The 25,660-nt window shown below is 41.9% G+C and overlaps 1 protein-coding gene across 2 annotated transcripts in view; it reads left to right on the forward strand.

Moving 5' to 3' along the window:
- LOC122943553 (FSD1-like protein) overlaps positions 1–25,227 on the forward strand; it is a 72,473-nt gene extending 47,246 nt beyond the window's left edge. Inside the window, exons 10-14 of one of the 2 annotated variants that reach the window (XM_044301383.1) lie at positions 1,946–1,975; positions 9,803–9,903; positions 11,233–11,484; positions 17,185–17,273; positions 23,866–25,227. In XM_044301383.1, the coding sequence (XP_044157318.1) occupies positions 1,946–1,975; positions 9,803–9,903; positions 11,233–11,484; positions 17,185–17,273; positions 23,866–23,988 (595 nt within the window). In that variant the 3' untranslated portion in view covers positions 23,989–25,227. The remainder of the gene's footprint in view (positions 1–1,945; positions 1,976–9,802; positions 9,904–11,232; positions 11,485–17,184; positions 17,274–23,865) is intronic. The other variant, XM_044301384.1, reaches the window with a different exon arrangement.
- The last annotated feature ends 433 nt before the right edge of the window (positions 25,228–25,660 follow it).

Below are 25,660 nucleotides of genomic sequence, written 5' to 3' on the forward strand. Positions count from 1 at the left end.
AGTGGCTGTCCTGTAAAGATGACTGCAAGAGCACAGCGCAGACTGCTCAATGAGGTGAAGAAGAATCCTAGAGTGTCAGCTAAAGACTTACAAAAGTCTCTGGCATATGCTAACATCCCTGTTAGCGAATCTATGAAATATAAAACACTAAACAAGAATGGATTTCATGGGACGATACCACAGAGGAAGCCACGGCTGTCCAAAAAAAACATTGCTGCACATTTACAGTTTGCACAAGAGCACCTGGATGTTCCTCAGCAGTACTGGCAAAATATTCTGTGGACAGATGAAACCAAAATTGAGTTGTTTGGAAGAAACACACAACACTATGTGTGGAGAAAAAGAGGCACAGCACACCAACATCAAAACCTCATCCCAACTGTCAAGTATGGTGGTGGGGGCATCATGGTTTGGGGCTTCTTTGCTGCGTCAGGGCCTGGACAGATTGCTATCATTGAAGGGAAAATGAATTCCTAAGTTTATCAATACATTTTGCAGGAGAACTTAAGGCCATCTGTCCACCAGCTGAAGCTCAACAGAAGATGGGTGTTGCAACAGGACAATGACCCAAAGCATAGAAGTAAATCAACAACAGAATGGCTTAAACAGAAGAAAATACGCCTTCTGGCGTGGCCCAGACAGAGTCCTGACCTCAACCCGATTGAGATGCTGTGGCATGACCTCGAGAAAGCGACTCACACCAGACATCCCAAGAATATTGCTGAACTGAAACAGTTCTGTAAAGAGGAATGGTCAAGAATGACTCCTGACCGTTGTGCATGTCTGATCTGCAACTACAGGAAACATTTGGTTGAAGTTATTGCTGCCAAAGGAGGTTCAACCAGTTATTAAATCCAAGGGTTCACATACTTTTTCCACCTGCACTGTGAATGTTTACATGGTGTGTTCAATAAAAACATGGTAACATTTAATTCTTTGTGTGTTATTAGCTTAAGAAGACTGTGATTGTCTATTGTTGTGACTTAGATGAAGATCAGATCACATTTTGTGACCAATTTGTGCAGAAATCCATATCATTCCAACGGGTTCACATACTTTTTCTTGCAACTGTATTTTCTAGTGGATTTTAAGGTAGGCACGCACAGTGTAGAGGGCACATTGAGGCTTTGGGCTCCTTTATGGGCACACCTAGCGTTCTTTTCATTATAGTGACTTGATTGCTTTAAAGTAAGTGAATGAGGAGTATAATTAAAACCAATAATCATGTTTCCGTTGCAGTCATGTAAATATTTATTTTCATATTCTGTCTATATAGATAACAGTGAACATTTGTGATTACAGACAAATATCACCAAAGCATATTTCCATCTTTTAATAAGCTGTCATTTTACAATACAAAACTCTGGGCAGATTTATTTATTAATATTTTTTTTTGTTAGACAGCTCCAAATCCTCTGTATACACAATTCACCACCAGGGGGAGCTTAGTGCAAACATTTGTTACTGAATTTAGTGAATAAACAGTATGCAGTCAGCTCCTAAGCTCCCCCTTGTGGTGCTTGCAAGCAGACAGAATTTCATGATTTAATTCTGTGTCAATACAGGAAAGGCTCAGGTTCTTATTAAAAATTTAATTAACACACAATTTTAGCTGTATTTAGACATAGAAATGACATTCAAGTGTGGAGAATCATATTTAAAGCACAAATTTTTATTTTTACTACTACGTTGACCGTATCCTCAAAAATTCTTGAAGGTACTTGGTGGCTGTCAGGGTTTTATGGTACATTTTCCCTCCCACCTGTCTTGAAATCAAACAATATGTTGGGATTATTCAATGTTACTTCCTTAGTAAATTGACACCAATAAAAGTGGATATACGGTTGTACTGGAATGCAGACTGACACATCTCTATTCATATCATCAATCTGCTCATGTACTCTTCAAGTAACTCATCATTGTGCTTGTTTCTGTTGTCTGACAGTGGCCATGTTACCTTGAAGAACAACCCCAGGTGACGAGAATGTAGATATGACTAGCACTAGGACCTATCTTCTGGCTTGCCTGGAATTTCTAGCATAAAACTGTTTCTAACACTAGTTTCCTTTTAATACTCCATGCAAACAGTCTGGCCAGCCTTTCCTTAGATCACAGAAAGCATTCGTCTTGGGTTTGATCTACAGAAATAATGATTTTGAGTCCATCATTCAAATTAGTAGCATGTAGGAAATGGAAATCTATGATGGAATTCACACACGGTGTGGTTAAACTGCTGTGAACAGATCTGCAGCACATGATCCGCCTCTGATGGTGAACAATGCATGTTTCCGTTCACTGACAGCGAACAGGGATCTTGAGACAATGAAACAAAGTATATTTAAAGGTTTGTCCTGTATATATCGCAAAGGCATTTGAACGTTTGGGGATGTCGGAGATAATGGTACGTGCATAAACGCTACCTCCATGTCACAGGTTAACACATCTCGGCTATGTCTGAGCCATTTGACAAATCTGGAAGGCTACAGGTATCTACAGTCATTAAGCCTGGTCCTATTTACAAGCTTATTTGCAGCTTATTTCTAAGTACATAAGCCTTCAACATTACTTTGCTAATTAAATAGCAAAAAAATAGTTAAATAGTTGCTTTCTTTTATCTCTGGCAGGCTGCTGGATTTCTGTTGCTGGAAATGTAACTTTTTTTTTTTCCTGTATATATTCATCGTCTATGGGCACATACTTTGCTGACTTCATAGGTTACATTTAAAACGCATTATTTACCTCCACTTGTAAGCGGTAACCTAAGCAATGTGAAAATGTTGCCCATAAATGATCATTTCCTATATTAGGGAAGTGCCCTGCCCTCACCTTCTATACCAGGGAAGCAGGACTCCCCCGAAGAGGGCGCTCCATAAACTGAAAACATATTCCAGGTTGTGTTACGTTTTGGTTCTTAGCCTGGCTTGTATCTTTATTTCTTTTTCATGCTTTCGTATGCTACCCTTTCATTTGGTAAGTAAACTTTGTGTTCTAGTCCTCTTCTCAAGCTTTCATTTGCTTTTGGAATGTGACAGTTGAATTTGGCCTGTTGAATGACTTTTTTATTATTTTGCATTTAGCTTGTTGCTGCTGTGAATATTGTTGCTGACTAGAAGTAATATCATAAACATTAAAATAATATGATAGATAGCATGTCAGTAGTAACTTGGGGAAAATGTTGATTTATTCAATGACAGTCATAAAGGTAGCCATTAGTGTTGATCGAGCACCAAAGTGCTCGGGTGCTCTGGCCGAGCCCCCGAGTATAATAGAAGTCAATGGGAGAACCTGAGCATTAAACCAGGCACCCCCTGCTCTAAAGAGGGGAGGGTGCCTGGTTCATAGGAAAATGATGGAAACACCACTGAAATGGTTCGGTAACAGCATGGGGAGGATGTCTGGATGCATCTTGGACTCCCTGGTCGCTGCTGGAAACGATGATGTCCGAGAAGTACTCCACTTTTACAGACTGACAATAATACGCACCAAACCGAAGATAAAATCGATTTTTAGAGAAAAAATTGTTAGGAAACATTCTTTCCTGTATATTTACTTGTATATAATGTTCAGGTGCTGCCAAAAATTACAAGGAAGAGGCACTCCGATACAACTTGTATGTCACATAAAGTGGGACTTCTACACTCATAAAACCTATGCACTAAGTGAAAGGTCTGCCAAAAATTACAAGGAACCATTACTACAATACACCCTTTTTTACACATAAAGGAGGGCATCATACACACCCTTGAAAAATTATGATTGATGGCCTGCTGGTGACCCTCAAAAATATTTGGAGCAAGGGCCTGCTGATCTGACCATCTAAAACATTATGGGCGAGGGCCTTCTGCCGCTTTGGTGACTCTAGATAAACTGGGGTCGATCGCACGTCCCCGTGACAGCGGCAATTCATTCGGATGTCTGCCCTATCAACTTTTGAATCATGGTTCGATTCCGGAGAGGGAGCCTGAAAAACAGCTACCGCTACCACATCTAAGCATGCATGCAAATTACCTATTAGGTATAATTAGGGAAGCTGACCCTGTAAAAGATTTTAGGTGCGGGCCTGCTGGTGAGCTGACCCTCTAAAAGGTTGTAGGCGAGGGCCTGCATGTGAGCTGACCCTCTAAAACATTATATGCAAGGGCTTTCAGGTGAGCTGACCCTGTAAAAGATTGTAGGTGAAGGCCTGCTGGTGAGTTGTCCCTGTAAAACATTATATGCGAGGGCCTGCTGGTGAGCTGACCCTGTAAAACATTATATGCGAAGGGAATTATATGCGACAAATTAGCATGTGTTGATATGATGGAAGAAGAGAAGGAGGATGAGAAAAGGAAGATTCAGCCGTATACACTTGTTTTTAGTGTAAGGGGTGAATGGGAATACAGTTTATTCAGCACATTATAAATAACACATTTAAAGTGCCTTTATGTTCATCAGCTTTCCTCTGGTGGAGTCGAGAAGACATGGTCAATCCAGGCCTTGTTCATTTTTATAAAAGTCAACCTGTCAGCATTTTCAGTTGACAGGCGGATACGCTTATCTGTTATAATGCCACCAGCAGCACGTAATACCAGCTCAGACAAAACGCTGGTGGTAGGGCAGGCCATCACCTACAAGGCGTAGAGCCCCTGCCACATGTCCAGCTTGGACACCGCCACCAAATTACGGCCATTATCAGACACAACCATGCCTGGTTGAAGGTTGAGTAGCGAGAGCCACATCTCAGTCTGGTCTCTTATCCCCTGCCACAGCTCTGCGGCGGTGTGCTGTTTGTCCCCTAAGCATATCGGCTTCAGCACGGCCTGTTGCTGCTTCCCCACTGCAGTGCTACACTGCTTCCAGCTACTGACTGATGACTGACTGGTGCTGCACATGGATAATTCGGAGGTGGAAGTGGAGGAGGAGACGGAGAAGTGGGGTTTGGAGCCACTAACGTAGGTGCTGGCGGAAACCCTGATCGACGTAGGGCCCGCAATCCTTGGCGTTGGTAGCACCTGTGCGATCCCAGGATACGACTCGCTCCTGGCCTCCACAACATTCACCCAGTGTGCTGTCAGGAAAATGTAGCATCCCTGGCCGAATGCACCATGTGTCTGTGGTTAAGTGGACCTTTCCATTAACAGCGTTGGTCAGGGCACGTGTGATGTTACGGGACACATGTTAGTGTAAGGTGGGCATGGCACACCTTGAAAAATTGTGGCAGCTGGGGACTGCGTAACGCGGGACGGCCGCCTACATCAGGCTGCGGAAGGCCTCAGTGTCCACAAGCCTAAATGGCAACGTTTCCAGGGCCAGTAATTTGGAAAGCTGGACATTTAGTGCAATGGCCTGTGTGTGGGTTGCTGGGTATTTTCGCTTGCGTTGAAAGACCTGGGGTAAGGACATTTGGAGGCTGCGCTGGCTGAGCTGGGACACGGAAGTGGATGTGGTCGCCAATAGTGCTTGCGAAGGTCCAGGTGCAGGGCGGGAGGCATCCGGGCCTGCGCCTCCGATAGGGGATTGGCCAGCACGTAACATAGGGGCAGTGGTGTGACCCGCAGACACAGATTGTGGACCCAGGCGTCTGTCCCACTTATTACGGTGCTTGGATGCCTTGTGGCAGATCATGCTGGTGGTGGTGAGGTTGCTAGTGTTCACGCCCGGGCTCATTTTCGTATGGCACAGGTTGCAAACTACTATTCTTTTGTCGTCCGCACTTTCCTCAAAAAAGCATCATACTGCGGAACATCTACCCCTTGGCAAGGGAGATTTCAGCAAGGGGGTGCTCTGTGGAACAGTTGCGTGCCTGTTTGGTGTGGCCTGCCTTCTTCCTTTTGGCACTCTATTCCCTCTTCCAGCCTGTTGCGGTGCTGCAGATCCCTCCCCCTCTGTACTGCTGCCCTCACTCGGCTTTCCACCTTCACAGGTTGGGTCACTGACCTCATCGTCCACCACCTCCTCTTTCACTTCCTCATTCTGATTATCCTCCGGATTTGTTGACCTAACTACAACCTAAGTGATTGACAACTGTGTCTCATCCTCTTCATCAACCTCTTGAGACAGTAATTGCGGTTGACTCATTGGCAACTGTGTCTCATTATCATCCACCTCATTAAACACTAATTGCTGTTCCCCACCGTCATGTTTTTGTGACTGTGGATGCTCAAGAGGTTGGGAATCAGGGCACAAGATCTAATATCCCCCTTCAAGCTTGCTTGGTGAGAGGGCCAAATCAAGTAATGGTGATAAAAAGAGGTCCTCGGAATATCCGAGTGTGGGATCACTTGTTTGGCCAGATTGTACATGGTGGGAGGAAGGAGGATCAGGGTAAGGATTGTGTTGACCAGACTCCTGGCTACTGAGACTGGACTTGGTGGAAGACAGGGTGGTGCTCTAATCCAACTGACCAGCTGCTCGCACTGGGCTGACTTTGCAAGCGTTGTCCTGCGCCGCCCTGCAAACTAGGACATGAAGCTAGGTATCGTGGACGATTGTTTTTCTTGTGCTCTTGCAGCAGGCACAGTTTCTCGGCACCCAGGGCCATGGCCTCTGCGTGCACCATCAACACTTCTTTGTCCCTTACTGCTCGTCTTCTTTATTTTAAATGTGATATATGCTTGAATGTATGTCACACGTACAGTAGCGTAGGATTTAGAAGTGTATGTGCAAAAACATTTCCAAAGGTATTTGTGATGAGGAAACTTTATACAGGACAGGTACCACAGGTAATGTCTCTGTTCGCAGTGTCTACGGAAAAAGTACACTGGATGTCACTGATATTTTAGGGATGCGCACACTTTAAACAGGAGATGTGGCGCAGATAATTTAACTGTCCGCAGCGGTATTTAGCTCAGGATGCGCTAAATATATATATTGCTGCTGTCACACACAATAGTCCTTAAAAGGACTTTTGGGTCTCTGAAATGTTTTTGTACAAAATAAATATTCAATTACACTCCCTACACTCTCTGTTCCTTCCTATGCACACTCGAGCACATGCGGTACTTGGCCGAGTACCGCCATGTGCTGAGCATCGAGCTGCTCGAGCCGAACAGTAGCCATATAATTTGATGTGGAAGTCTAGTCAAGAAGATGCTTAGATGCTCTCAATATTATGCACAGGATTTATTGTGTCTCCTAGAGCAGTGGTTCTCAACATTTTGAAGCCAAGAAGTTCAAACTGAGTACCCCCAAGAGTGATAAATGTTAAGCCAATGAGGCCATTCTCATGCCACGGTCAAAGGCTTTGTTTTAAAGAGGACCTTACACTCGTATACAAACTAAAAACGAACTCTGTCTGTGGGCAGAGCGGCGCCCAGGGGTCCCCCTGCACTTACTAGTATGCCTGGGCACCGCTCCGTTCGCCCGGTATAGGCTCCGGTGTCTCAGCTCCGTCTGTTGTACTGGACTGATTTTTTTGTAGGAGGCGTGTCCCTTGCTGCAGTGCTGGCCAATCGCAGCACACAGCTCATAGCCAGGCTGCAGCAAGGGACACGCCTCCTACAAAAAATCAGTCCAGTACAACAGATGGAGCTGAGACACCGGAGCCTATACCGGGCGAACGGAGCGGCGCCCAGGCATACTAGTAAGTGCAGGGGGACCCCTGGGCGCCGCTCTGCCCACAGATAGAGTTAGTTTTTAGTTTGTATACGAGTGAAAGGTCCTCTTTAAGCATCTGACAGCAGTTCCTTCAGATTTGACAGAAAGATTAAAGCTGCATGCATCCACCCATCCGGATGTGTCCCAGACCAGGAAGTGAAGTTTTTAAGGAGCTGAACTGAGAGTGGAGCAGACTTGAAAAAGGAGCTCTGTTACTCTGAAACGAAAATTCTGAAATTTTCAAAAAATAAAAAGAAGTTTAACTCCACATCCGCATGGTCGTATAGTTGCGCCGAAGAAGTGTCCCCATTGTGTGTGTGTGGATTTCCACGTGCGCCTCTCCCGTTGTAATTGCGCCCTTCATTTTTCAGAACTCCTTTGGAAATTGAAAGGTTGGACCTAATTGGTTGCTATGGGCAACTAAGCAAGTTTTCCTTTACACCAGTTTGATAAATCTCATCGTATGGAAGTGTCTGCTTCCAGATCCATACACTATATAGTTTGTGGCGCCACAGTGTCCCAAAATAGCTGATCGTGGGGGTACCAGATGTCAGACCCCCACCAGTCTGATATTGATAACCTACCTGAGTATAGGTCATCAGTATCTGCAACCCGGACAACCCCTTTAACATTACCTCTATGATGGCATGAAACTGACAACCTGATTCTTTACTTTGGCAGGGAACTGAAATATCAGTTTCCTGCCACTAAAACCCTCTACACACAGCTCTTGATTAGTGGGTTGCTGCTTGTTCATTTAAGCTTTGCCAGAGAAACCCATGACCACATTGATCACCTTGGTCTCGAGAACTTTCCTGCATTTCGTTGTGTACAGATCACGTGCTAACCTAAGACTAGATTTGTAAAATCACCACTTTATAAATATAGTAAATTTTGAAAAAACGACAATAAAATAAATGGGGTTATCCCATGAATAATGTAAAAGATTAAAATAAATCTCTTTCTAATAAAGTTAGAACCACCCCTGTACCTCACATGGATCCAGAGATCTCCCCTTTCATTGCTCTGCTACATTTATATCAAGCTGACAGCTCAAGGGGAGTATCTTTCCTGCTGCAGCTCAGGGGGCGTGGCTCAGCTCTCCCTATCACAGCTCAGGAGGCAGTTGAAAGATGAAACTGAGCATGTGCGGCCTTCTCAGTGAGCAGGACAAAGAAATAAGAAATGAAGTGGCGCAATAAAGATAGCTTTTAATGAATAACTCAGTAGCTATACAAAATGTTTAATTGCATGCAATTATAAAAGTATTCAGATCCAGGGGCTGGTTCTGAGAAATGTGGAATATTTTTCGTGGGACAACCCCTTTAATAGAAAAACATTGAATAAAGTAAACCTCCTCTAAACAAAAAATATAGATCACCTCCCCCCCTATCTCCACCAGTAATTTTTGGCAAGAATCTATATACTCCTGTGCCTTCAGTTATTGATGATCACCCATGTACTGAGGCTAGGTCTAATGCTAATGGAGAAAGATTCATCATAAAATTACATGGGGACTTCTCGTTCTAGAGCGATGTCATACATGTTTGCATTGCTAGGTGTGGGAGAATTAGAGGCTACAATTTTGGAGGAATATTAACAGAACAAACTGCTTAAAAACATAATTTAAAATAGGGACATATAACTCATTCTGATGTCTTTGAATCTCCAACATGTGTGTGATGAGCAAGCACTATCCTTTTTTATCAGAAAGACACAAGAAGAAACATAATATCAGATTGGCTGGGGTCCTGGGAGTGGGACCTCTGCCAATCAGCTGTTTGAAGAGGCCACTGTGTTCACTGAAGTTCCTGCGAGCACTGCGGTCTATTCACAGCTTACTAAACACAGCGCCGTACATTATATAGCGGTTATACTTGGTATTGCCGCTCAGGTCGATTCACTTGAATGGGACTGAGCTGCACCAAGGCCACTTGACCAATCAAGAATGACGTCACTGGCCTAGGAAGAGGCCTAAGCACTTACAGAGCGCAGCCGCCTCTTCGAACAACTGATTGGGGGGGTTCCCGGGAGTCAGACCCCTGTCGATCGGATATTGATGACCCATCCTGAGGATAAGACCATCAATATCAAATTCTTGGATAACCCCTTTAATAATGGAGAACACTGCATTTAATCAGTATATCCAGGGTAAAAAAGCTGGTGACAAAAAAGTATAGTTATCGATTTCCTCATAAATATCATTTGTCTTGATTCTTCCTCGTAGAAGTGCGACTCCTTCACCGAAGAGAACATCTGTCACTTCTCGGCCTTCAATGGGTAGAGGCAGCCGAGACCGATTTACAGGAGAATCTTATACAGTGCTGGGTAAGTACTGCTATTTACATGCAAGGTAAGTATAATCCCTGTCTATAACGGTCTCTTTAATATGACCTTCACTTTATCTGCTGTTTATGGATTTGAAGTGGAGCTTTATTAATAATTAAGTTCATAATAATATTATAAATTGAGACATTTTTGTAGTATTAGACTTACGGCAGGTTTACACTGCCCGATGGAGCAGGTGATTGTCAGGAAGGAAGCGTTCAGGGGAGGTAAAAAGCTGTATTTACATATAGAGATGAGCGATGGCTACTGCTATCACTTGTCCCTATATAGATCCATTGTTTCTGAGTAGCAGATCGCTGTTCATACAGCACAATCTGCTGCCCTGAAATGATGATTGAAGTGTCTGCACCAGCAATCCATTCACCCAATGAATGAGTATTTTGCTTGTCCATCAAGTGATCTGCGGCACCTTTACACGGGCTTATTATCTGCAATGAGCGTTCCTACTAGATAATTGGTCCAAACATTGAGCCATGTATACCCACCTTAAGTGTTACTTCATCCTTCTGGTGACTTGTTGGTGTTTACCACCAATACCTAAAGCAGTGGAACCTGGTCAGGGGTTGCCCAGAAGACATCAGCAAGAAGAGCCACCACTGTGTGTATTTGGTGCATCAAATAAACGTTCACAGCCTCACACTTTCCTTTAGTGTCTACCCGGTCCAACCAATATAATGTTCACAAGTCCTTTCGCTTCTATGACATTCGTAGCAAAAGCAGGCAAATCATCATTATTAATCACAAATTTGGCTACTCATGATGCAGTTGCATTTCTTAGGAATTTTTCCTTTTACTTTCCACTTGAATGTAGTATCACAAGTCTGTATACACACTGAGGCTCTCCTTTAGCAAATGCCCTTGTCATGCAATATTTAGGGAGGACCTGTTTTTCTTTCGAACATCCACAGCCTGTTATCACAAACAACCTCTATTGGAGCTGCAGCATCAATCAGCTGATTGCTATAAGCCTGACTCCCAAGAGTCAAGTTGATTTTTTTTTCTGGGGGAAGTTGCCATCACCCAATGACTTTTTGTAGTCGACCATTTAGATAGAGCTGCTGCTTATTATGGGATTTCCCCTATGGTTCATAGAATGGGATCCCAAGCCAACCCCCTTCTATGATGTCCAAATTCGCTGATAGGACACATGGACTGAGGTAGTGTTTTAACTAAAAAGGCCCTTTGGAGATAAAAAAAAAAATCTCAGATATTCCTATCATAGGTAATGTGTGAAACTAGCCACTGAAATGATTAACTAATTCATCGGCTTGATTTTTTTTAATGGCTGTTCAATGGTCCTTCAAACAGGTGACACAGCAATCGAAAGTGGACAACATTACTGGGAGGTGAAAGCTCAAAAGGATTGCAAATCATACAGTGTGGGCATCTCCTACAGAACAATTGGCAAGTTCGACCAGCTCGGAAAGACAAATACAAGCTGGTGCTTACATGTGAACAACTGGCTACAGGCAACATTTGCTGCAAAGCATAACAACAAAGCCAAAGCCCTGGAAATAGCAGTACCAGATAGAATAGGTGTATACTGTGACTTTGATGGAGGTAATATTTTTCACTGAACTGATTGTATTGGGTTCATTTTATATATGTCTAAATGGGATATTAGGCAATATAGATTAGCCATTCTCAACCTGTGCTATGAGTATCGCAGGGGGTATGTTCTATTATGTCAGGGCGGATGCACCATAGATGAGAACAAAAAGAAAAAGTAGAGGTCACAATAATATATGTACTGAAGGTGGAGAGACACAGCAATATATTACTAGTTCATTTTTTCACTGTGTTGGAGAGCCATTGAGTGACAGCGGTGAGTAAGGAGATTTCACATTTATAAGCAGCGACTGGGCGGTTTGAAGGGACTGCTGGAGTCCAGGACAGTAGTCTGGACTTAAATCAGATTGGTTGGGTTCCTACCGCTGAGACCCCACTGATCACGAGAACAGGGGCCCCGTACTTCCTGCAACTACCCTGAAAAGAACAGAGCTCAGCTATCTCTGGAACTCCCATATAAATGAATAGAGCTACCAGGACTGCTCCAGGGGGTACGGGGCCCCCTTTCTCGTGATTAGTGAGGGTCCTGGTTGTAGGACAGGGGATAAATTGAACCAACTGGAATACTCTTTAAGTTGGCCAATTGTGGAGGGGATTGTGGCAGCTCACGCAGGATTATTTCTGTTTTCCCTGACTCGGGAGAAACACTCTGCCCATCAAGTAAGTTGATCTGGTAGTGCTGGGGTGTGTCCCTGTGTTATATGAGCAATGTGCGTGGTCACCCCAGAGGATCACATGCATCTTCCCACTGGAGACTTTTGTACAGGAATGTGTATGCGCCATGGTGCAACTTATATATGGTTTCAGATGTACCTAGGGCAGGGGTAGGCAACCTCCGGCTCCCAGCTGTTGTGAAACTACAATTCCCAGCATGCTCCATTCATTTCTATGAGAGTTCTTAGAAGAGCAGAGCAAGTATGCATACTGGGAGTTGTAGTTTCACAACAGCTGGGAGCCGGAGGTTGCCTACCCTGACCTAGGGCTGTGCAATTATTTAATTCACCCTTTTTGTGCCTGACATTGTTTTTGTTTTTTTTATCAAATGATTTTTTTTTTTTTGTCTTCTGGAGCACTGTATCAGCATTGCAAGTACATATGTATTCAAACCCTTTGTTATGAACTGCCTAAATACGATCTTGTCCAATCAAATAAATTTATAGGTCACATAATTAGTACCCCTTGAGCATCCCACAGAGCATCATTAAATCCATTATGATAAAATGGAAAGAATAGGGCACAACTACAGACCTGACAATAGAAGGCTTTCCACCAAAATTCACAGATTGGGCAAGGAGGGCATTAATTGGAGATTCAACAAAGACACCAACAAGAACACTGAAGGAGATCCAAAGAGAAGATGGAATTATCTGTCCATAGGACCATTATAAGCCGCACACTCCACAAAGTGGGTGTCACGATCAGTGTGGGGGGGGGGGGGGGACTCCACACTGAACACAGGAGGGAAGGGGAACAGTAACTGGGCCTGGAAACTAGGGAAGAAACAGGTCGCCTCCTAGACAACCCTAATCCAGGCCCTAACCATCTATCAATATGAATAGACCCTAAAGGTAGGACTGTTCATATGCAGGATACCTAGACCTTTATATCCCTATAAGGCCCTGGAAAAGGTTAGGACCAGAGACAACCCATTCCTCCCCAGATGGACGAATGGAAGTCTCTGTCTCAGGCCCAGATACAAACAATAGGGAATATAACAAACACAAACAAACGCGGCATTTAACTTCTGTAGAGACAGACGAGCAGGAACACCAGAGAGAAACTCACACCAGCTCAGCCAAACCCAAATGAAGCTATCTACCGCATAGTCAGAAGGGTGGGGTCAGACTATAATGGGTAGAAGTAATAACCACTGTGCAACAGTTGAGAAAAGGGAAGTGGTCGTTAACCCTATCAACACTGAATCAAGAGAAATCAAAGAGGCTGTTAAATTCCTCCACGCTCAGCCAATCTCCTCAATTCCCTGACATCAGACACCTGAGGGACTGTGACAGTGGGGTTGTATTGAAGAGTGGCCAGAAAAAAAGCCAATGGTAAATAAAAACATAAGAAAACATCTTTGGAGTTCACCAGATCGCATGTTCGCCCACCCCCTAAGAACGTGGAAGAAGGTTCTCTGGTCAGAAAAGACTATCATGGGAAATGCTGTGTGTGGCATAACGCCAACATTTCCCATGATCCCAAAAAACACCAATCCCACTGTGAAGCATGGTTGTGGCAGCATCTTGCTGTGGGGATGATGTCAGGGACTGGAAAACTGGTCAAGACTGAAGGAAAAATGGATACAGGGCTGTTCTTGAGGGAAAACCTGTTTCAGTCTACCAGAGATTTATGGCTGGGATGAAAGTTCGACCAACTCACACATGAGAAAAAACTCACATATAATGTATAGATTACACTGGGGTCTAGTATAATATACTGAGCCAACCCAAAAACAGAACCAATAACCCCAAAGAAAAGTGGGAGACACACATATAAAATATGTGTAATTTATTGAGACATGATCACATAACAAACAATATATGAAACAAAAGGCACAAGTGTACAGGAGAGGGGGGGAGACCTCATGTAAGGAGGTCAGATACAACCTCTCTCCCAAACACCCAACTGTCGAAGCCTCTCCAGGTGAAACGTACGTCGAGGTGAAGCTTTTGGTCACACGCTCTGGGTCCAGCATATCATGGGTAATACATGTTTTGTTGTTTTGCTCAGTTAGTTGTTACATTTCTTTTTATATCTCTATTGCCACCTGCACTTGGCACACTTGCCTCTGTCTGTATTGTACAGTTCAATGGCTATGTGCATATCTTATGCGGCCATCCCAGGTTTTTGGGTGTGCTAGTTTGCCTTGTGCTATTTGTACATTTTTTAATTTATCTTTCTGTGCATGCAACATACATACCAGTACATGTTACTTTGAGTGAACCTACAGTTCTCACAATTTTCATGCTGATGTATACCTAGGGCTGTGACATCTTTTTCCCTGCCAGTTGGGTGTTTGGGAGAGAGGTTGTATCTGACCTCCTTACATAAGGTCTCCCCCCCCCACCCTCTCCTGTACACTTGTGCCTTTTTGTTTCATATATTGTTTGTTATGTGATCATGTCTCAATAAATTACATATATTTTATATGTGTGTCTCCCACTTTTCTTTGGGGTTATTGGTTCTGTTTTTGGGTTGGGATGAAAGTTCACCTTCCAGCAGGACTTTGACCCAAACCACACTGCTAAAGCTACACTGGAGTGGTTTAAAGGAAAACATTGAAATGTCTTGGAATGGCCTTGTCAGAGCCAGACCTCAATCAAAGACTACCGGACACCGACATAACCCATATAACTCGAAGGAGCACTTTAGCCTGGAAGAATGGGCAGAAATCAGAGTGTCTGGATGTGCTGAGATATATCCCAAGAGACATAAATCTGTAATTGTAACAATAGGAAAATGAGCGAGCACTCATACACTTGGCAACCAAATTGACATATGCAGAAAATATTTATTATTAAATCCCCATAAAATTCAAGTAATAAAAATAATAAAAACAGTGTATTATAGCAATGACATACAAAAACTACAATCACATAAACTATAGTAGATATAATAGTATAGTCGATTATATTGAATGATAAAATATATGATAATAAAATGTTCGATACTAATCTATTGTCGATAAATTCACTGATATAAATCACACACCAAAAACTTCAAGTATTGTCCAGGTCTTATATATGCTTTTTTGTGAAGGGGGAGGTAATTCCTCTGTGAATCTATCTCAGATTGGGAAAATGAGTGTCACTTTAAATATTGTAGGTGTATTTCCCCTGGGAACGTAATGTATTCATAAAATGTCCACAGGAATCCTGATAATGTTAGAATAAAAAGTCTCTTATCGTATTTCCTTTTAAAGTCGAGGTAAACTTTAAATCGGTATTTGGCTTACCGTCTGGTGTCTGCTGTCTCCCTGTTGCTTGAGTGGAATTTTAAATGTCTGCCGGCTTATTTGATCGCTCCTTCAAGCAAGCTGGTTCAAATTTCGCGGGAGTTCCAAAGATCGCGGGAGTTGACACTCTGTTCCGCAATTTCCTTCGGTACAGCTTTTCGACGATAAAAGTAGTTGTTCCTTTACTGTAAAAAAAAAAATCTTTCTCTGTATGGCCATACAGTTGGCCATGGTGAAACAAGTGATGTACCTGTATTAAGAAGCCTCCGATAAAACTGTATGGCCATACAGAGAAAGAAAAATTTTTTACAGTAAAGGAACAACTACTTTTATCGTCGAAAAGCTGTACCAAAGGAAATTGCGGAACAGAGTGTCAACTCCTGCGACCTTTGGAACTCCCGCGAAATTTGAACCAGCTTGCTTGAAGGAGCGATCAAATAAGCCGGCAGACATTTAAAGCTCCACTCAAGCAACAGGGAGACAGCAGACACCAGACGGTAAGCCAAATACCGATTTAAAGTTTACCTCGACTTTAAAAGGAAATACCATAAGAGACTTTTTATTCCAACATTATCAGGATTCCTGTGGACATTTTATGAATACATTACGTTCCCAGGGGAAATACACCTACAATATTTAAAGTGACACTCATTTTCCCAATCTGAGATAGATTCACAGAGGAATTACCTCCCCCTTCACAATAACAGCATATATAAGACCTGGACAATACTTGAAGTTTTTGGTGTGTGATTTATATCAGTGAATTTATCGACTATAGATTAGTATCGAACATTTTATTATCATATATTTTGTCATTCAATATAATCTACTATACTATTATATCTACTATAGTTTATGTGATTGTAGTTTTTGTATGTCATTGCTATAATACACCGTTTTTATTACTTGAATTTTATGGGGATTTAATAATAAATATTTTCTGCATATGTCAATTTGGTTGCCAAGTGTATGAGTGCTCGCTCATTTTCCTATTGTTACATTCACTTTTTAACAGAGGGTGGGGTGATTCCCTCTATATGAGCTTGCAGCACCACCCTGTAACTACTAAGGAGTGAGCCACTACAACCCACTACTATTTCATAAATCTGTAATTGCAGCAAAAGTTAGCTCCACAAAGCTAATAATTATTGTGTCACAGTAAAAAATATTTTTCACCTTCAAAGCGGTAGACATGTGTAAATCAAACCCCCCCAAATGCATTTTAATTCTAGGTTGCAATAAAACAAAACACCAGGGGGGGTGAACACTTTCAGAAGGCACTGTAACCGTACCATCATCCATCAGGCTTTTATCGTGGTGTCTGTTGCTTTGATGGGAAGGAACAGCACTGAATGTTGCACTGTTCTTCCCATCAAATTTGATGGCATTGCCAACGTTGGCCACTAATGGAGCTTCTGGCGTCCGTGTGAGTATAGCCTTGTATTGTTAGCATTTTTAACTGATTGCTTCTTGGGGTACTAGGTTGGGTTTTTTGTCACAAGTGCTTGGCTTAAAAAGGTTAAGAAACACTGGTATAGATTAGTACTGGGCAAGTAGGAAAGCATTTAGTGGATAGATAGTAGCCACAGTCTTTGTTATTGATGTGATATACCCCAGATTTTCCATAAGGAATAACATTATGGCATAAAACACATTTCAATTGTTTCAACTTTTGTTACATTTGTAAAATTGATTATACTACTATAACTTTATATATGTATTCATCTTTTTTGTAGGTCATCTCTCATTTTACAACGCAGACAAAAAGCAGTTACTGCATAGCTTTAAAACAAAGTTTACACAACCAGTTGTCCCTGGATTCATGGTTAGTATAAAAGCTGCAGTTATGTCGGTAGCACGTATCATGACACAACTTGTGTATTAGAGAGAATACTTAGAATGTAATTCCCTAAAATGAGCTATGAACATTTTAGGCGTTTTGATTGGTGGAGGTCCAGATGCTGAGTCCCCAACCAATTGGTAAAGGGACAAGAGCAGTTAGTTGAAGGCAGTGCCCCTTAGCTTCTGAGTGGGTCCTCTCAGAGAGCAGAGCAAGCAATATACGGACTGATAGAAAGTTTCTGGGTCTCTTCTAGGAGATCCTCGCAGAAATAAAGGGGCACAGCGCTCAGCTTAGTGCTTCTGACCCTTTGTTTTACAGATTGGTGGGGGTCTTAACACCGGGATCTGCACCAATACAAAACTTCTGACAAGTCAGACTTTTTTTTTTTTATAAGCAGATCTGCTTTTATCTTTGTTTTGGGCTGCCTGTACACATTCAGGTTTTGGTCAGGTTTTCTGATCCAGTTTTGAAACGAAAACCAGGTGTCGATCAGGAAGGGATCATTAGGAGAGAGAGATTCTACCTCTCCCCTTTTGTAAATCCACACCTGGTTTTAGCTTCAAAATGGCATCTGAAAACCTGATCAAAAGATGTCTATGTACAGGAAGCCTTAGATTATTTAAAGGGGTTATCCAACTCCTATAATCCTCCCCCTATGCACTAATTGTACTCACCTTACTCCCCAGCACCCACGTCACTTCTGACGTTCGCACGGCTGCCGCTGCATCTCCCTGTCACGTGGATGAAAACATCCGGTGACGGGGGGAGCAGCCAATAGCAGGCCACAATGGGGACGGGCTTCCCTAACGTCACCTGCGATGCTAGGCAGACCAGGCGATTTTCTATTTTATAAAAATTTTTAATTTTTTTCCATTTTAGTTTTAATCCCAGCCTTCCCAAAGCCATAACTTTTAAAATTTTGCTTTCACATAGCTGGATGAGGGCTATTTTTTTTTTTTGCGGAACAAGTTGTACTTTCTAATAGCACCATTTGTAGTGGGAAGCAGGGAAAAATTCCAAATAGAGTGGAATTATAAAAAGAAAACAACACAATTCTGCCACAGTTTTATGGGTTTTGTTTTTACAGCGTTTCCTCTGCTGTAAAACTGATCTGTTACTATCATTCTGTGGGTCATGTATAATTTTTCTTGTGTTTTTAATACTAAAAAAAAATATAAACTTTGGGAAAAGTTATTTTTTCTTTGCATAACCATATTCTTGTCCCCATAACCTGAAATGTTGAAGTCCCATAGTGGGATAAAAATAATAAAAGTGAAATAAAATAGTTTTTAACAATAAAAAAAAATCTGTTTCAGTAAAAAAAAAAAAGCCCCTTTCCCATAAAAGGAGACAAAAATTTGTTATAAAAAAACACATATTAGGTATCGCCACATCGGTAACAACCTGCTCTATAAAAATATCCCATGATCCACCACATCCGGTCAACACTGTGAAAAAAAAAAAAAAGGCTTGAAAAAAGGTATTTTTTGTCACCTTTCATCACAAAAAGTGTAATACCAAGCGATCAAAAAGTCTTACGCACCCCAAAATTTACAAAAAATGACACCCTACCTAGGATAATCGCCCCAAAAAAAACAAAAAAACTATGGCTCTCAGAATATGGAGACACTAAAACATTTTTTTGTTTCAAAAATGCTGTTATTATGTAAAACTTAAATTAAAAGAAGTATACACATTTGGTATCGCCGTGTCCATAAGAACCTGCTGTATAAAGATATCACATGACCTAACCCCTCAGGTGAAAAAATAAATAAATGTGTCAAAAAAGCTATTTTTTTGCCACCTTACATCACAAAAAGTGTAATACCAAGCGATCAAAAAGTCATATGCACCCTAAAATAGTACCAATCAAACCGTCATCCCATACCCCAAAAAAATTTGCCCCTACATAAGACCGTCACCCAAAAAAAAAAAAAAAAATATGGCTTTCAGAATATGGAGACACTAAAAAATCCTTTTTTTTTTTAATGCTTTATTATGTAAAACTGAAACAAACAACCAGTCATATTTGGTATTGTCGCATCCGTAACAACCTGCTCTATAAAAATACCACATGATCTAACCTGTCAGATGAACATTGTAAATAAAAATGGTGCCAAAACAGCCATTTTTTTTAAGTTACCATGACTCACAAAGTGTAATATAGAGCAACCAAAAATCATATGTACCCTAAAATAGTACCAAGAAAACTGCCACCTTATCCTGTAGTTTCCAAAATGGGGTAATTTGGGGAGTTTCTACTCTAGGGGTGCATTAGGGGGTCTTCAAATGTGACATGGCTACTTAAAATTATCCCAGTGAAATCTGCCCTCCAAAAACCATATAACGTTCCTTTCCTTCTGCGCCCTGCCGTGTGCCCATACAGCAGTTTACGGTCACAAATGGAGTGTTTCTGTAAACTACAGAATCAGGGCAATAAATATTAAGTTTTGTTTGGCAACCCTTGCTTTTTTACTGGAAAAAATGGATTAAAATGGAAAATCTGCCAAAAAAGTGAAATTGGTATTTTTTTATAAATAAAAATGAAATATTTTGACTCAAATTTACCACTGTCATGAAGTACAATATGTGACGAGAAAACATTCTCAGAATGGCACATGTCAGATTTGCAAAAAATGGCCTGGTCCTGAAGGTGAAAAATGGCAGAGTCCGTAAGGGGTTAAAGGGAGTATGTCACAAACATTTTCCATATATAAGTAATGCGACCATGATGTTGTGCAGTCAAACTTGGTTTAAAACATATCTTTTGGTATTAATTCCTTTATTGATTTTCTGTGTCCAGAAAAAGAGAGACCATGGTACTCCCACAGTGAAGATACTGGCTGTGCTGCCCATGCACAGCAAATATAATGAGGCTGATGCCTTTATTATTTATTGTGACGAGTAGGGCAAGGCAGAGACCGGGGAGGAGACATGCTAGGAGTGCATGGGGGAAGTACTTGGCTTTGTGAATGGGTGGGCTTCGAATCATTGAATATGCAGGCTTGAGCTGTTAGAAAGTTTGGAATTTCTATGGATTTTGTAGATTTTTTTGTGTCCAGAAAACAATGTTTATTCTATATGCAAATTACATACAAAATGCACAGGACGGCGTTTCCAAACCTTTTAAGAGCCACCCATTCACAGAGCCCAGAACCTCCCCCCATGCACTCCTAATGTCGCCTCCCTGGTCTCTGCCTTGGCCTGCTCTTCACAGTATATAGTAAGGGTATTGCAGCTATTTTGTTCATTGTGGGAGCTCCGCGGCCTCTTGTTTTCTGGACAAAGTAAATTGACAAAGGAATACCAAAGGTATGTTTTACACCAAGTCTGACTGCACAACAGCATGGTAGCATTACTTATAAAGGGCAAATGTTGGTAACCGATTCCCTTTCCTGAGTATAAATTGAATGGATACATCTATAGGTTTTTTGTCATACAGCGTTTTTTTGGGTTGGCTTTTTTTATTTTTTTATTCAAACAACATTTATGTGGTCATTTTGCAGAAGCCTATTTTTCCTATAGAGAAGTCTATAGGAAAATACCTGAAAAAAAATAAATCCGCACAGAGCAGGCTGCGATTAAAAAAAAGAAAATGTCAAGGGGCAAAAGAACAACAAGAAACGATCATAAAATACCACCCAAACAAACTCAGTGTTTGTAAGTTGGTTTATATTTTACTATTGCCCAAAATGTAACATGCTGCGTTTTTGCAGAAAATAACAAAAAGTAGTGTTATGGTTATTGCAGAACTTAGCTCCTGGGTTTCATTCTGACTGGGATACTTTGGTTTCCTCCCGCATACCTGGCTTACTATGTAATTGGGTCCTAGGAAGTACAGACGTGGACAAAATTGTTGGTACCCTTTGGTCAATGAAAGAAAAAGTCACAATGGTCACAGAAATAACTTTAATCTGACAAAAGTAATAATAAATTAAAATTCTATAAATGTTAACCAATGAAAGTCAGACATTGTTTTTCAACCATGCTTCAACAGAATTATGTAAAAAAATAAACTCATGAAACAGGCATGGACAAAAATGATGGTACCCCTAGAAAACACAGAACATAATGTGACCAAAGGGACATGTTAATTCAAGGTGTGTCCACTAATTAGCATCACAGGTGTCTACAACCTTGTAATCAGCCATTGGGCCTATATATATGGCTCCAGGTAATCACTGTGTTGTTTGGTGATATGGTGTGTACCACACTCGACATGGACCAGAGGAAGCAAAGGAAAGAGCTGTCTCAAGAGATCAGAAAGAAAATTATAGACAAGCATGTTAAAGGTAAAGGCTATAAGACCATCTCCAAGCAACTAGATGTTCCTGTGAGTACAGTTGCACATATTATTCATAAGTTTAAGATCCATGGGACTGTAGCCAACCTCCCTGGACGTGGCCGCAGGAGGAAAATTGATGACAAATCTAAGAGACGGATAATCCGAATGGTAACAAAAGAGCCTAGAAAGACTTCTAAAGAGATTCAAGGTGAACTTCATGCTCAAGGAACATCAGTGTCAGATCGCACCATCCGTCGTTGTTTGAGCCAAAGTGGACTACATGGGAGACGACCAAGGAGGACACCATTGTTGAAAACGAATCATAAAAAAGCAAGACTGGAATATGCCAAACTACATGTTGACAAGCCACAAAGCTTCTGGGAGAATGTCCTGTGGACAGATGAGACAAAAATCGAAGTTTTTGCCAAGGCACATCAGCTGTATGTTCACAGACGAAAAAATGAAGCATATCAAGAAAAGAACACTGTCCCTACTGTGAAACATGGAGGAGGCTCTGTTATGTTCTGGGGCTGCTTTGCTGCGTCTGGCACAGGGTGTCTTGAATCTGTGCAGGGTACAATGAAATCTCAAGACTATCAAGGAATTCTAGAGAGAAATGTACTAGCCAGTGTCAGAAAGCTTGGTCTCAGTCGCAGGTCATGGGTCTTGCAACAGGACAATGACCCAAAACACACCGCTAAAAACACCCAAGAATGGCTAAGAGGAAAAAATTGGACTATTCTAAAGTGGCCTTCTATGAGCCCTGACCTCAATCCTATTGAGCATCTTTGGAAGGAGCTGAAACATGCAGTCTGGAAAAGGCACCCTTCAAACCGGACACAACTGGAGCAGTTTGCTCATGAGGAGTGGGCCAAAATACCTGCTGAGAGGTGCAGATGTCTCATTGACAGTTACAGGAAGCGTTTGATTGCAGTGATTGCCTCAAAAGGTTGCGCAACAAAATATTAAGTTAGGGGTACCATCATTTTTGTCCATGCCTGTTTCATGAGTTTATTTTTTTACATAATTCTGTTGAAGCATGGTTGAAAAACAATGTCTGACTTTCATTGGTTAACATTTATAGAATTTTAATTTATTATTACTTTTGTCAGATTAAAGTTATTTCTGTGACCATTGTGACTTTTTCTTTCATTGACCAAAGGGTACCAACAATTTTGTCCACGTCTGTATGTGTGTGAGATAGGAACATTAGATTGTGAACTCCATTGACAGGAAAGGATGCTAATCTCTGTACAGAGTACTGGAATATGTTGGTGCTATCTAAGTAATAAGTACATTAAAGGCTATGTACACCTTTGGGGCATTTTTTGATGATTATATTGTACTCATTTTGAGATAGAAAACATTTTTCTATTGTTTTTTTTAAAAAGTGTTTAACCCCTGTCTCTCTGCAGCCTTGAGTTTCTCTAGTAGAAGGCTCTGAATTTTTTCTTTGCTCTGTCAGGCAGCTCAGCTAACGGCTCCTTATCTCTGTTCTATGACATTATAAACACTCATTATAGCTCAATTCTTATCTTAAAGAGGTTGTCCGGGTTCAGAGCTGAACTCGGACATACCCTTATTTTCACCCAGGCAGCCCCCCTGAGGCTAGCATCGGAGCATCTCATGCTCCGATGCGCTCCCTTGCCCTGCGCTAAATCGCACAGGGCACAGGCTCTTTTGTTTATCATAACACACACTGCCGGGCGGAAGCTTCCGCCCCCGGCAGTGTGTTCGGTGATGTCACTGGCTCTGATGGGCGGGCTTTAGCGCTGCCCTAGCCGTTTTACTGGCTAGGGCAGCGCTAAATCCCGCCCATCAGTGCCGGTGATGTCACCGGGCTTCCTGGCAGCCCCATCACTGGATCTCCAAAAAATGCCTTTAATCGCGCAGGGCAAAGGAGAGCATCAGAGAATAACCTGCTTCGATGCTCAAGTCAGGGGGGCTGCCTGGGTGAAAATGGAGGGATGTCCAGGTTTAGCTCTGAACCCAGACAACCCCTTTAATGATCATAATGTGGCCTAAATAAGTGTTTATGACCTTAGTAACTTAGAGATCAGGGTTATTAGATGACCAACACAAAGTGAAAGTATGATTCACACAGCTAGACAGTTAACCCTTTGTGGCAGAACGGCTCAATATCTTTAATAAAGACCAATTGAAAAAAATATTTTTAGCTCAAAATGAGTAAAAAGCAATCGTAAAAAAATTGCCCCCGAAGGTGTACATAGCCTTTAACCACAAAACAAAAAAATCTGTGACATTTACTTTGTCTTTCTTTGGTTCCAGGTGTGGTGTGGCGGTATCACAATATGCACAGGATTACAGGTTCCTAGCGCCGTCAGAACACTTCAGAAGACTGAAAACGGAATGAGCGGTTCATCCAGCAGCTTAACTAGTGTTGCCCAATAACGTCGCACTTTGAGATGATAGAATGGGAAGTTTGCTCTGAGTGGAATGCTAGTTTTCTTATTTCATCTAGTAACATCATGGCTACTCTACACCAAAAGCAGGAGCAAACTGATCAATATGGGGTAATTTGCCCGCTGCTGCTCTGAAGCTTGCAGTGTCCTTGGTGCCTGACCGTGCTGCTCAGATCCGATGTTAGCATCTGCTGCAAATGATTTAACAAGCGACTACTGAGCTAATAGGGACTAGGCAGACTGAAAATATGCCATTCTTTTAGGTTACTTGACATTACCTTGAATGCAGCCTGTGCAACTCACTTTAAGCGTATTAAATGACTTGATTTTTTGATTTCCACACATACCCACCTCTGTACTCTGCGGGTGAGATGCAGTGTTCTGTAGAACAAATGTAAGTTTTAAAAGGCTGTCTCCATTTTAATTGGTTGTAGGTACTTGTAGGCTCAGGTTACTGAGATGAGGTGCTTCTGCTCCGGGTACAGGTCCTCTTGGTAATGTTCACATTGGGAAACAAATGAAATACATGTAATACTCTTGCATCTAACAGTTATTGACAGTAGAAAAATCCCCAGATGGATTGGATTTGGTAGATCGAGTGCATAGCAGTTTGGTTATAGGAATAATTATGGGACCAAAGTGTGTTGAAGTTTAGAAAGTCTTTGGTGAAATTCCATAACATCAGACATTCTTAGACATGACAACATTATCATGGTTTTGTAACATTTTATGGGAGGAACTTACTTAATTATAGTTTTTGATTTCCTTAAAATTTCCCTAAAAGGAGCCTTTCACTTGATTTTTCTGCCCTAAGTCATCACTAGAGTCTTATCCCGCTAGGGAATAACTTGATAAACATTCCCTTATATAAACTGTGTTAGCATTATGTAGAAAATCTATGTGTAATACACTGGCCATTACAAGCCAGCTCCTGCAGGATTTGACGCAGCTTCATCTGTGCACTGCTCATACACTAGGTACAGGATAACACTATGGTGGTGGTTTAGGAGTAGAAAATCAAGTGAAAGGTTCATTTTAATGAAAACTTGTAGAGCATTTATCACTTGTTTTTAAAGGGATTCTCTGGACACTGTGAAAATGAAAAGCAGTCTGCGGACCTGTGGAAGGATGGTTTTTGTTAAAGCTTTTAATATTGATGACCTATCCTCAGGATAGGTCATCAATATCAGATCGGCGGGGGTCCGGCACCCCCGCCGAATAGCTGTTTGAAGAGGAGGCGCACGCCGTGCCAGCGCTGCCTCTTCACGGTTTACCTTCTCGACGTCGCCTCTGCAGCGGTGAGCAGGTGTAATTACACCCAAGCCGTCCCATTCATTTTAATAGGACGGATCGCTCCTATACAAGTGTATGGGAACGATTCGTCCCATTAAAATGAATGGGACGGCTTGGGTGTAATTACGACCTGCTCACCGCTGCAGAGGCGACATCGAGAAGGTAAACCGTGAAGAGGCAGCGCTGGCACGGCGTGCGCCTCCTCTTCAAACAGCTGATCGGCGGGGGTGCTGGGTGTCGGACCCCTGCTGATCTGATATTGATGACCTATCCGCCGTCCCTGCTGCACTCACACAGGCTGCAGGCTCTTCTGCTTGGTTCCCAACCACATATGTGCTTTTCTTTTCTTGGTTAGCTGTATAGTAGTA

Source organism: Bufo gargarizans, chromosome 7 (assembly GCF_014858855.1).
Source record: "Bufo gargarizans isolate SCDJY-AF-19 chromosome 7, ASM1485885v1, whole genome shotgun sequence".
Lineage (NCBI taxonomy): Eukaryota > Metazoa > Chordata > Amphibia > Anura > Bufonidae > Bufo > Bufo gargarizans.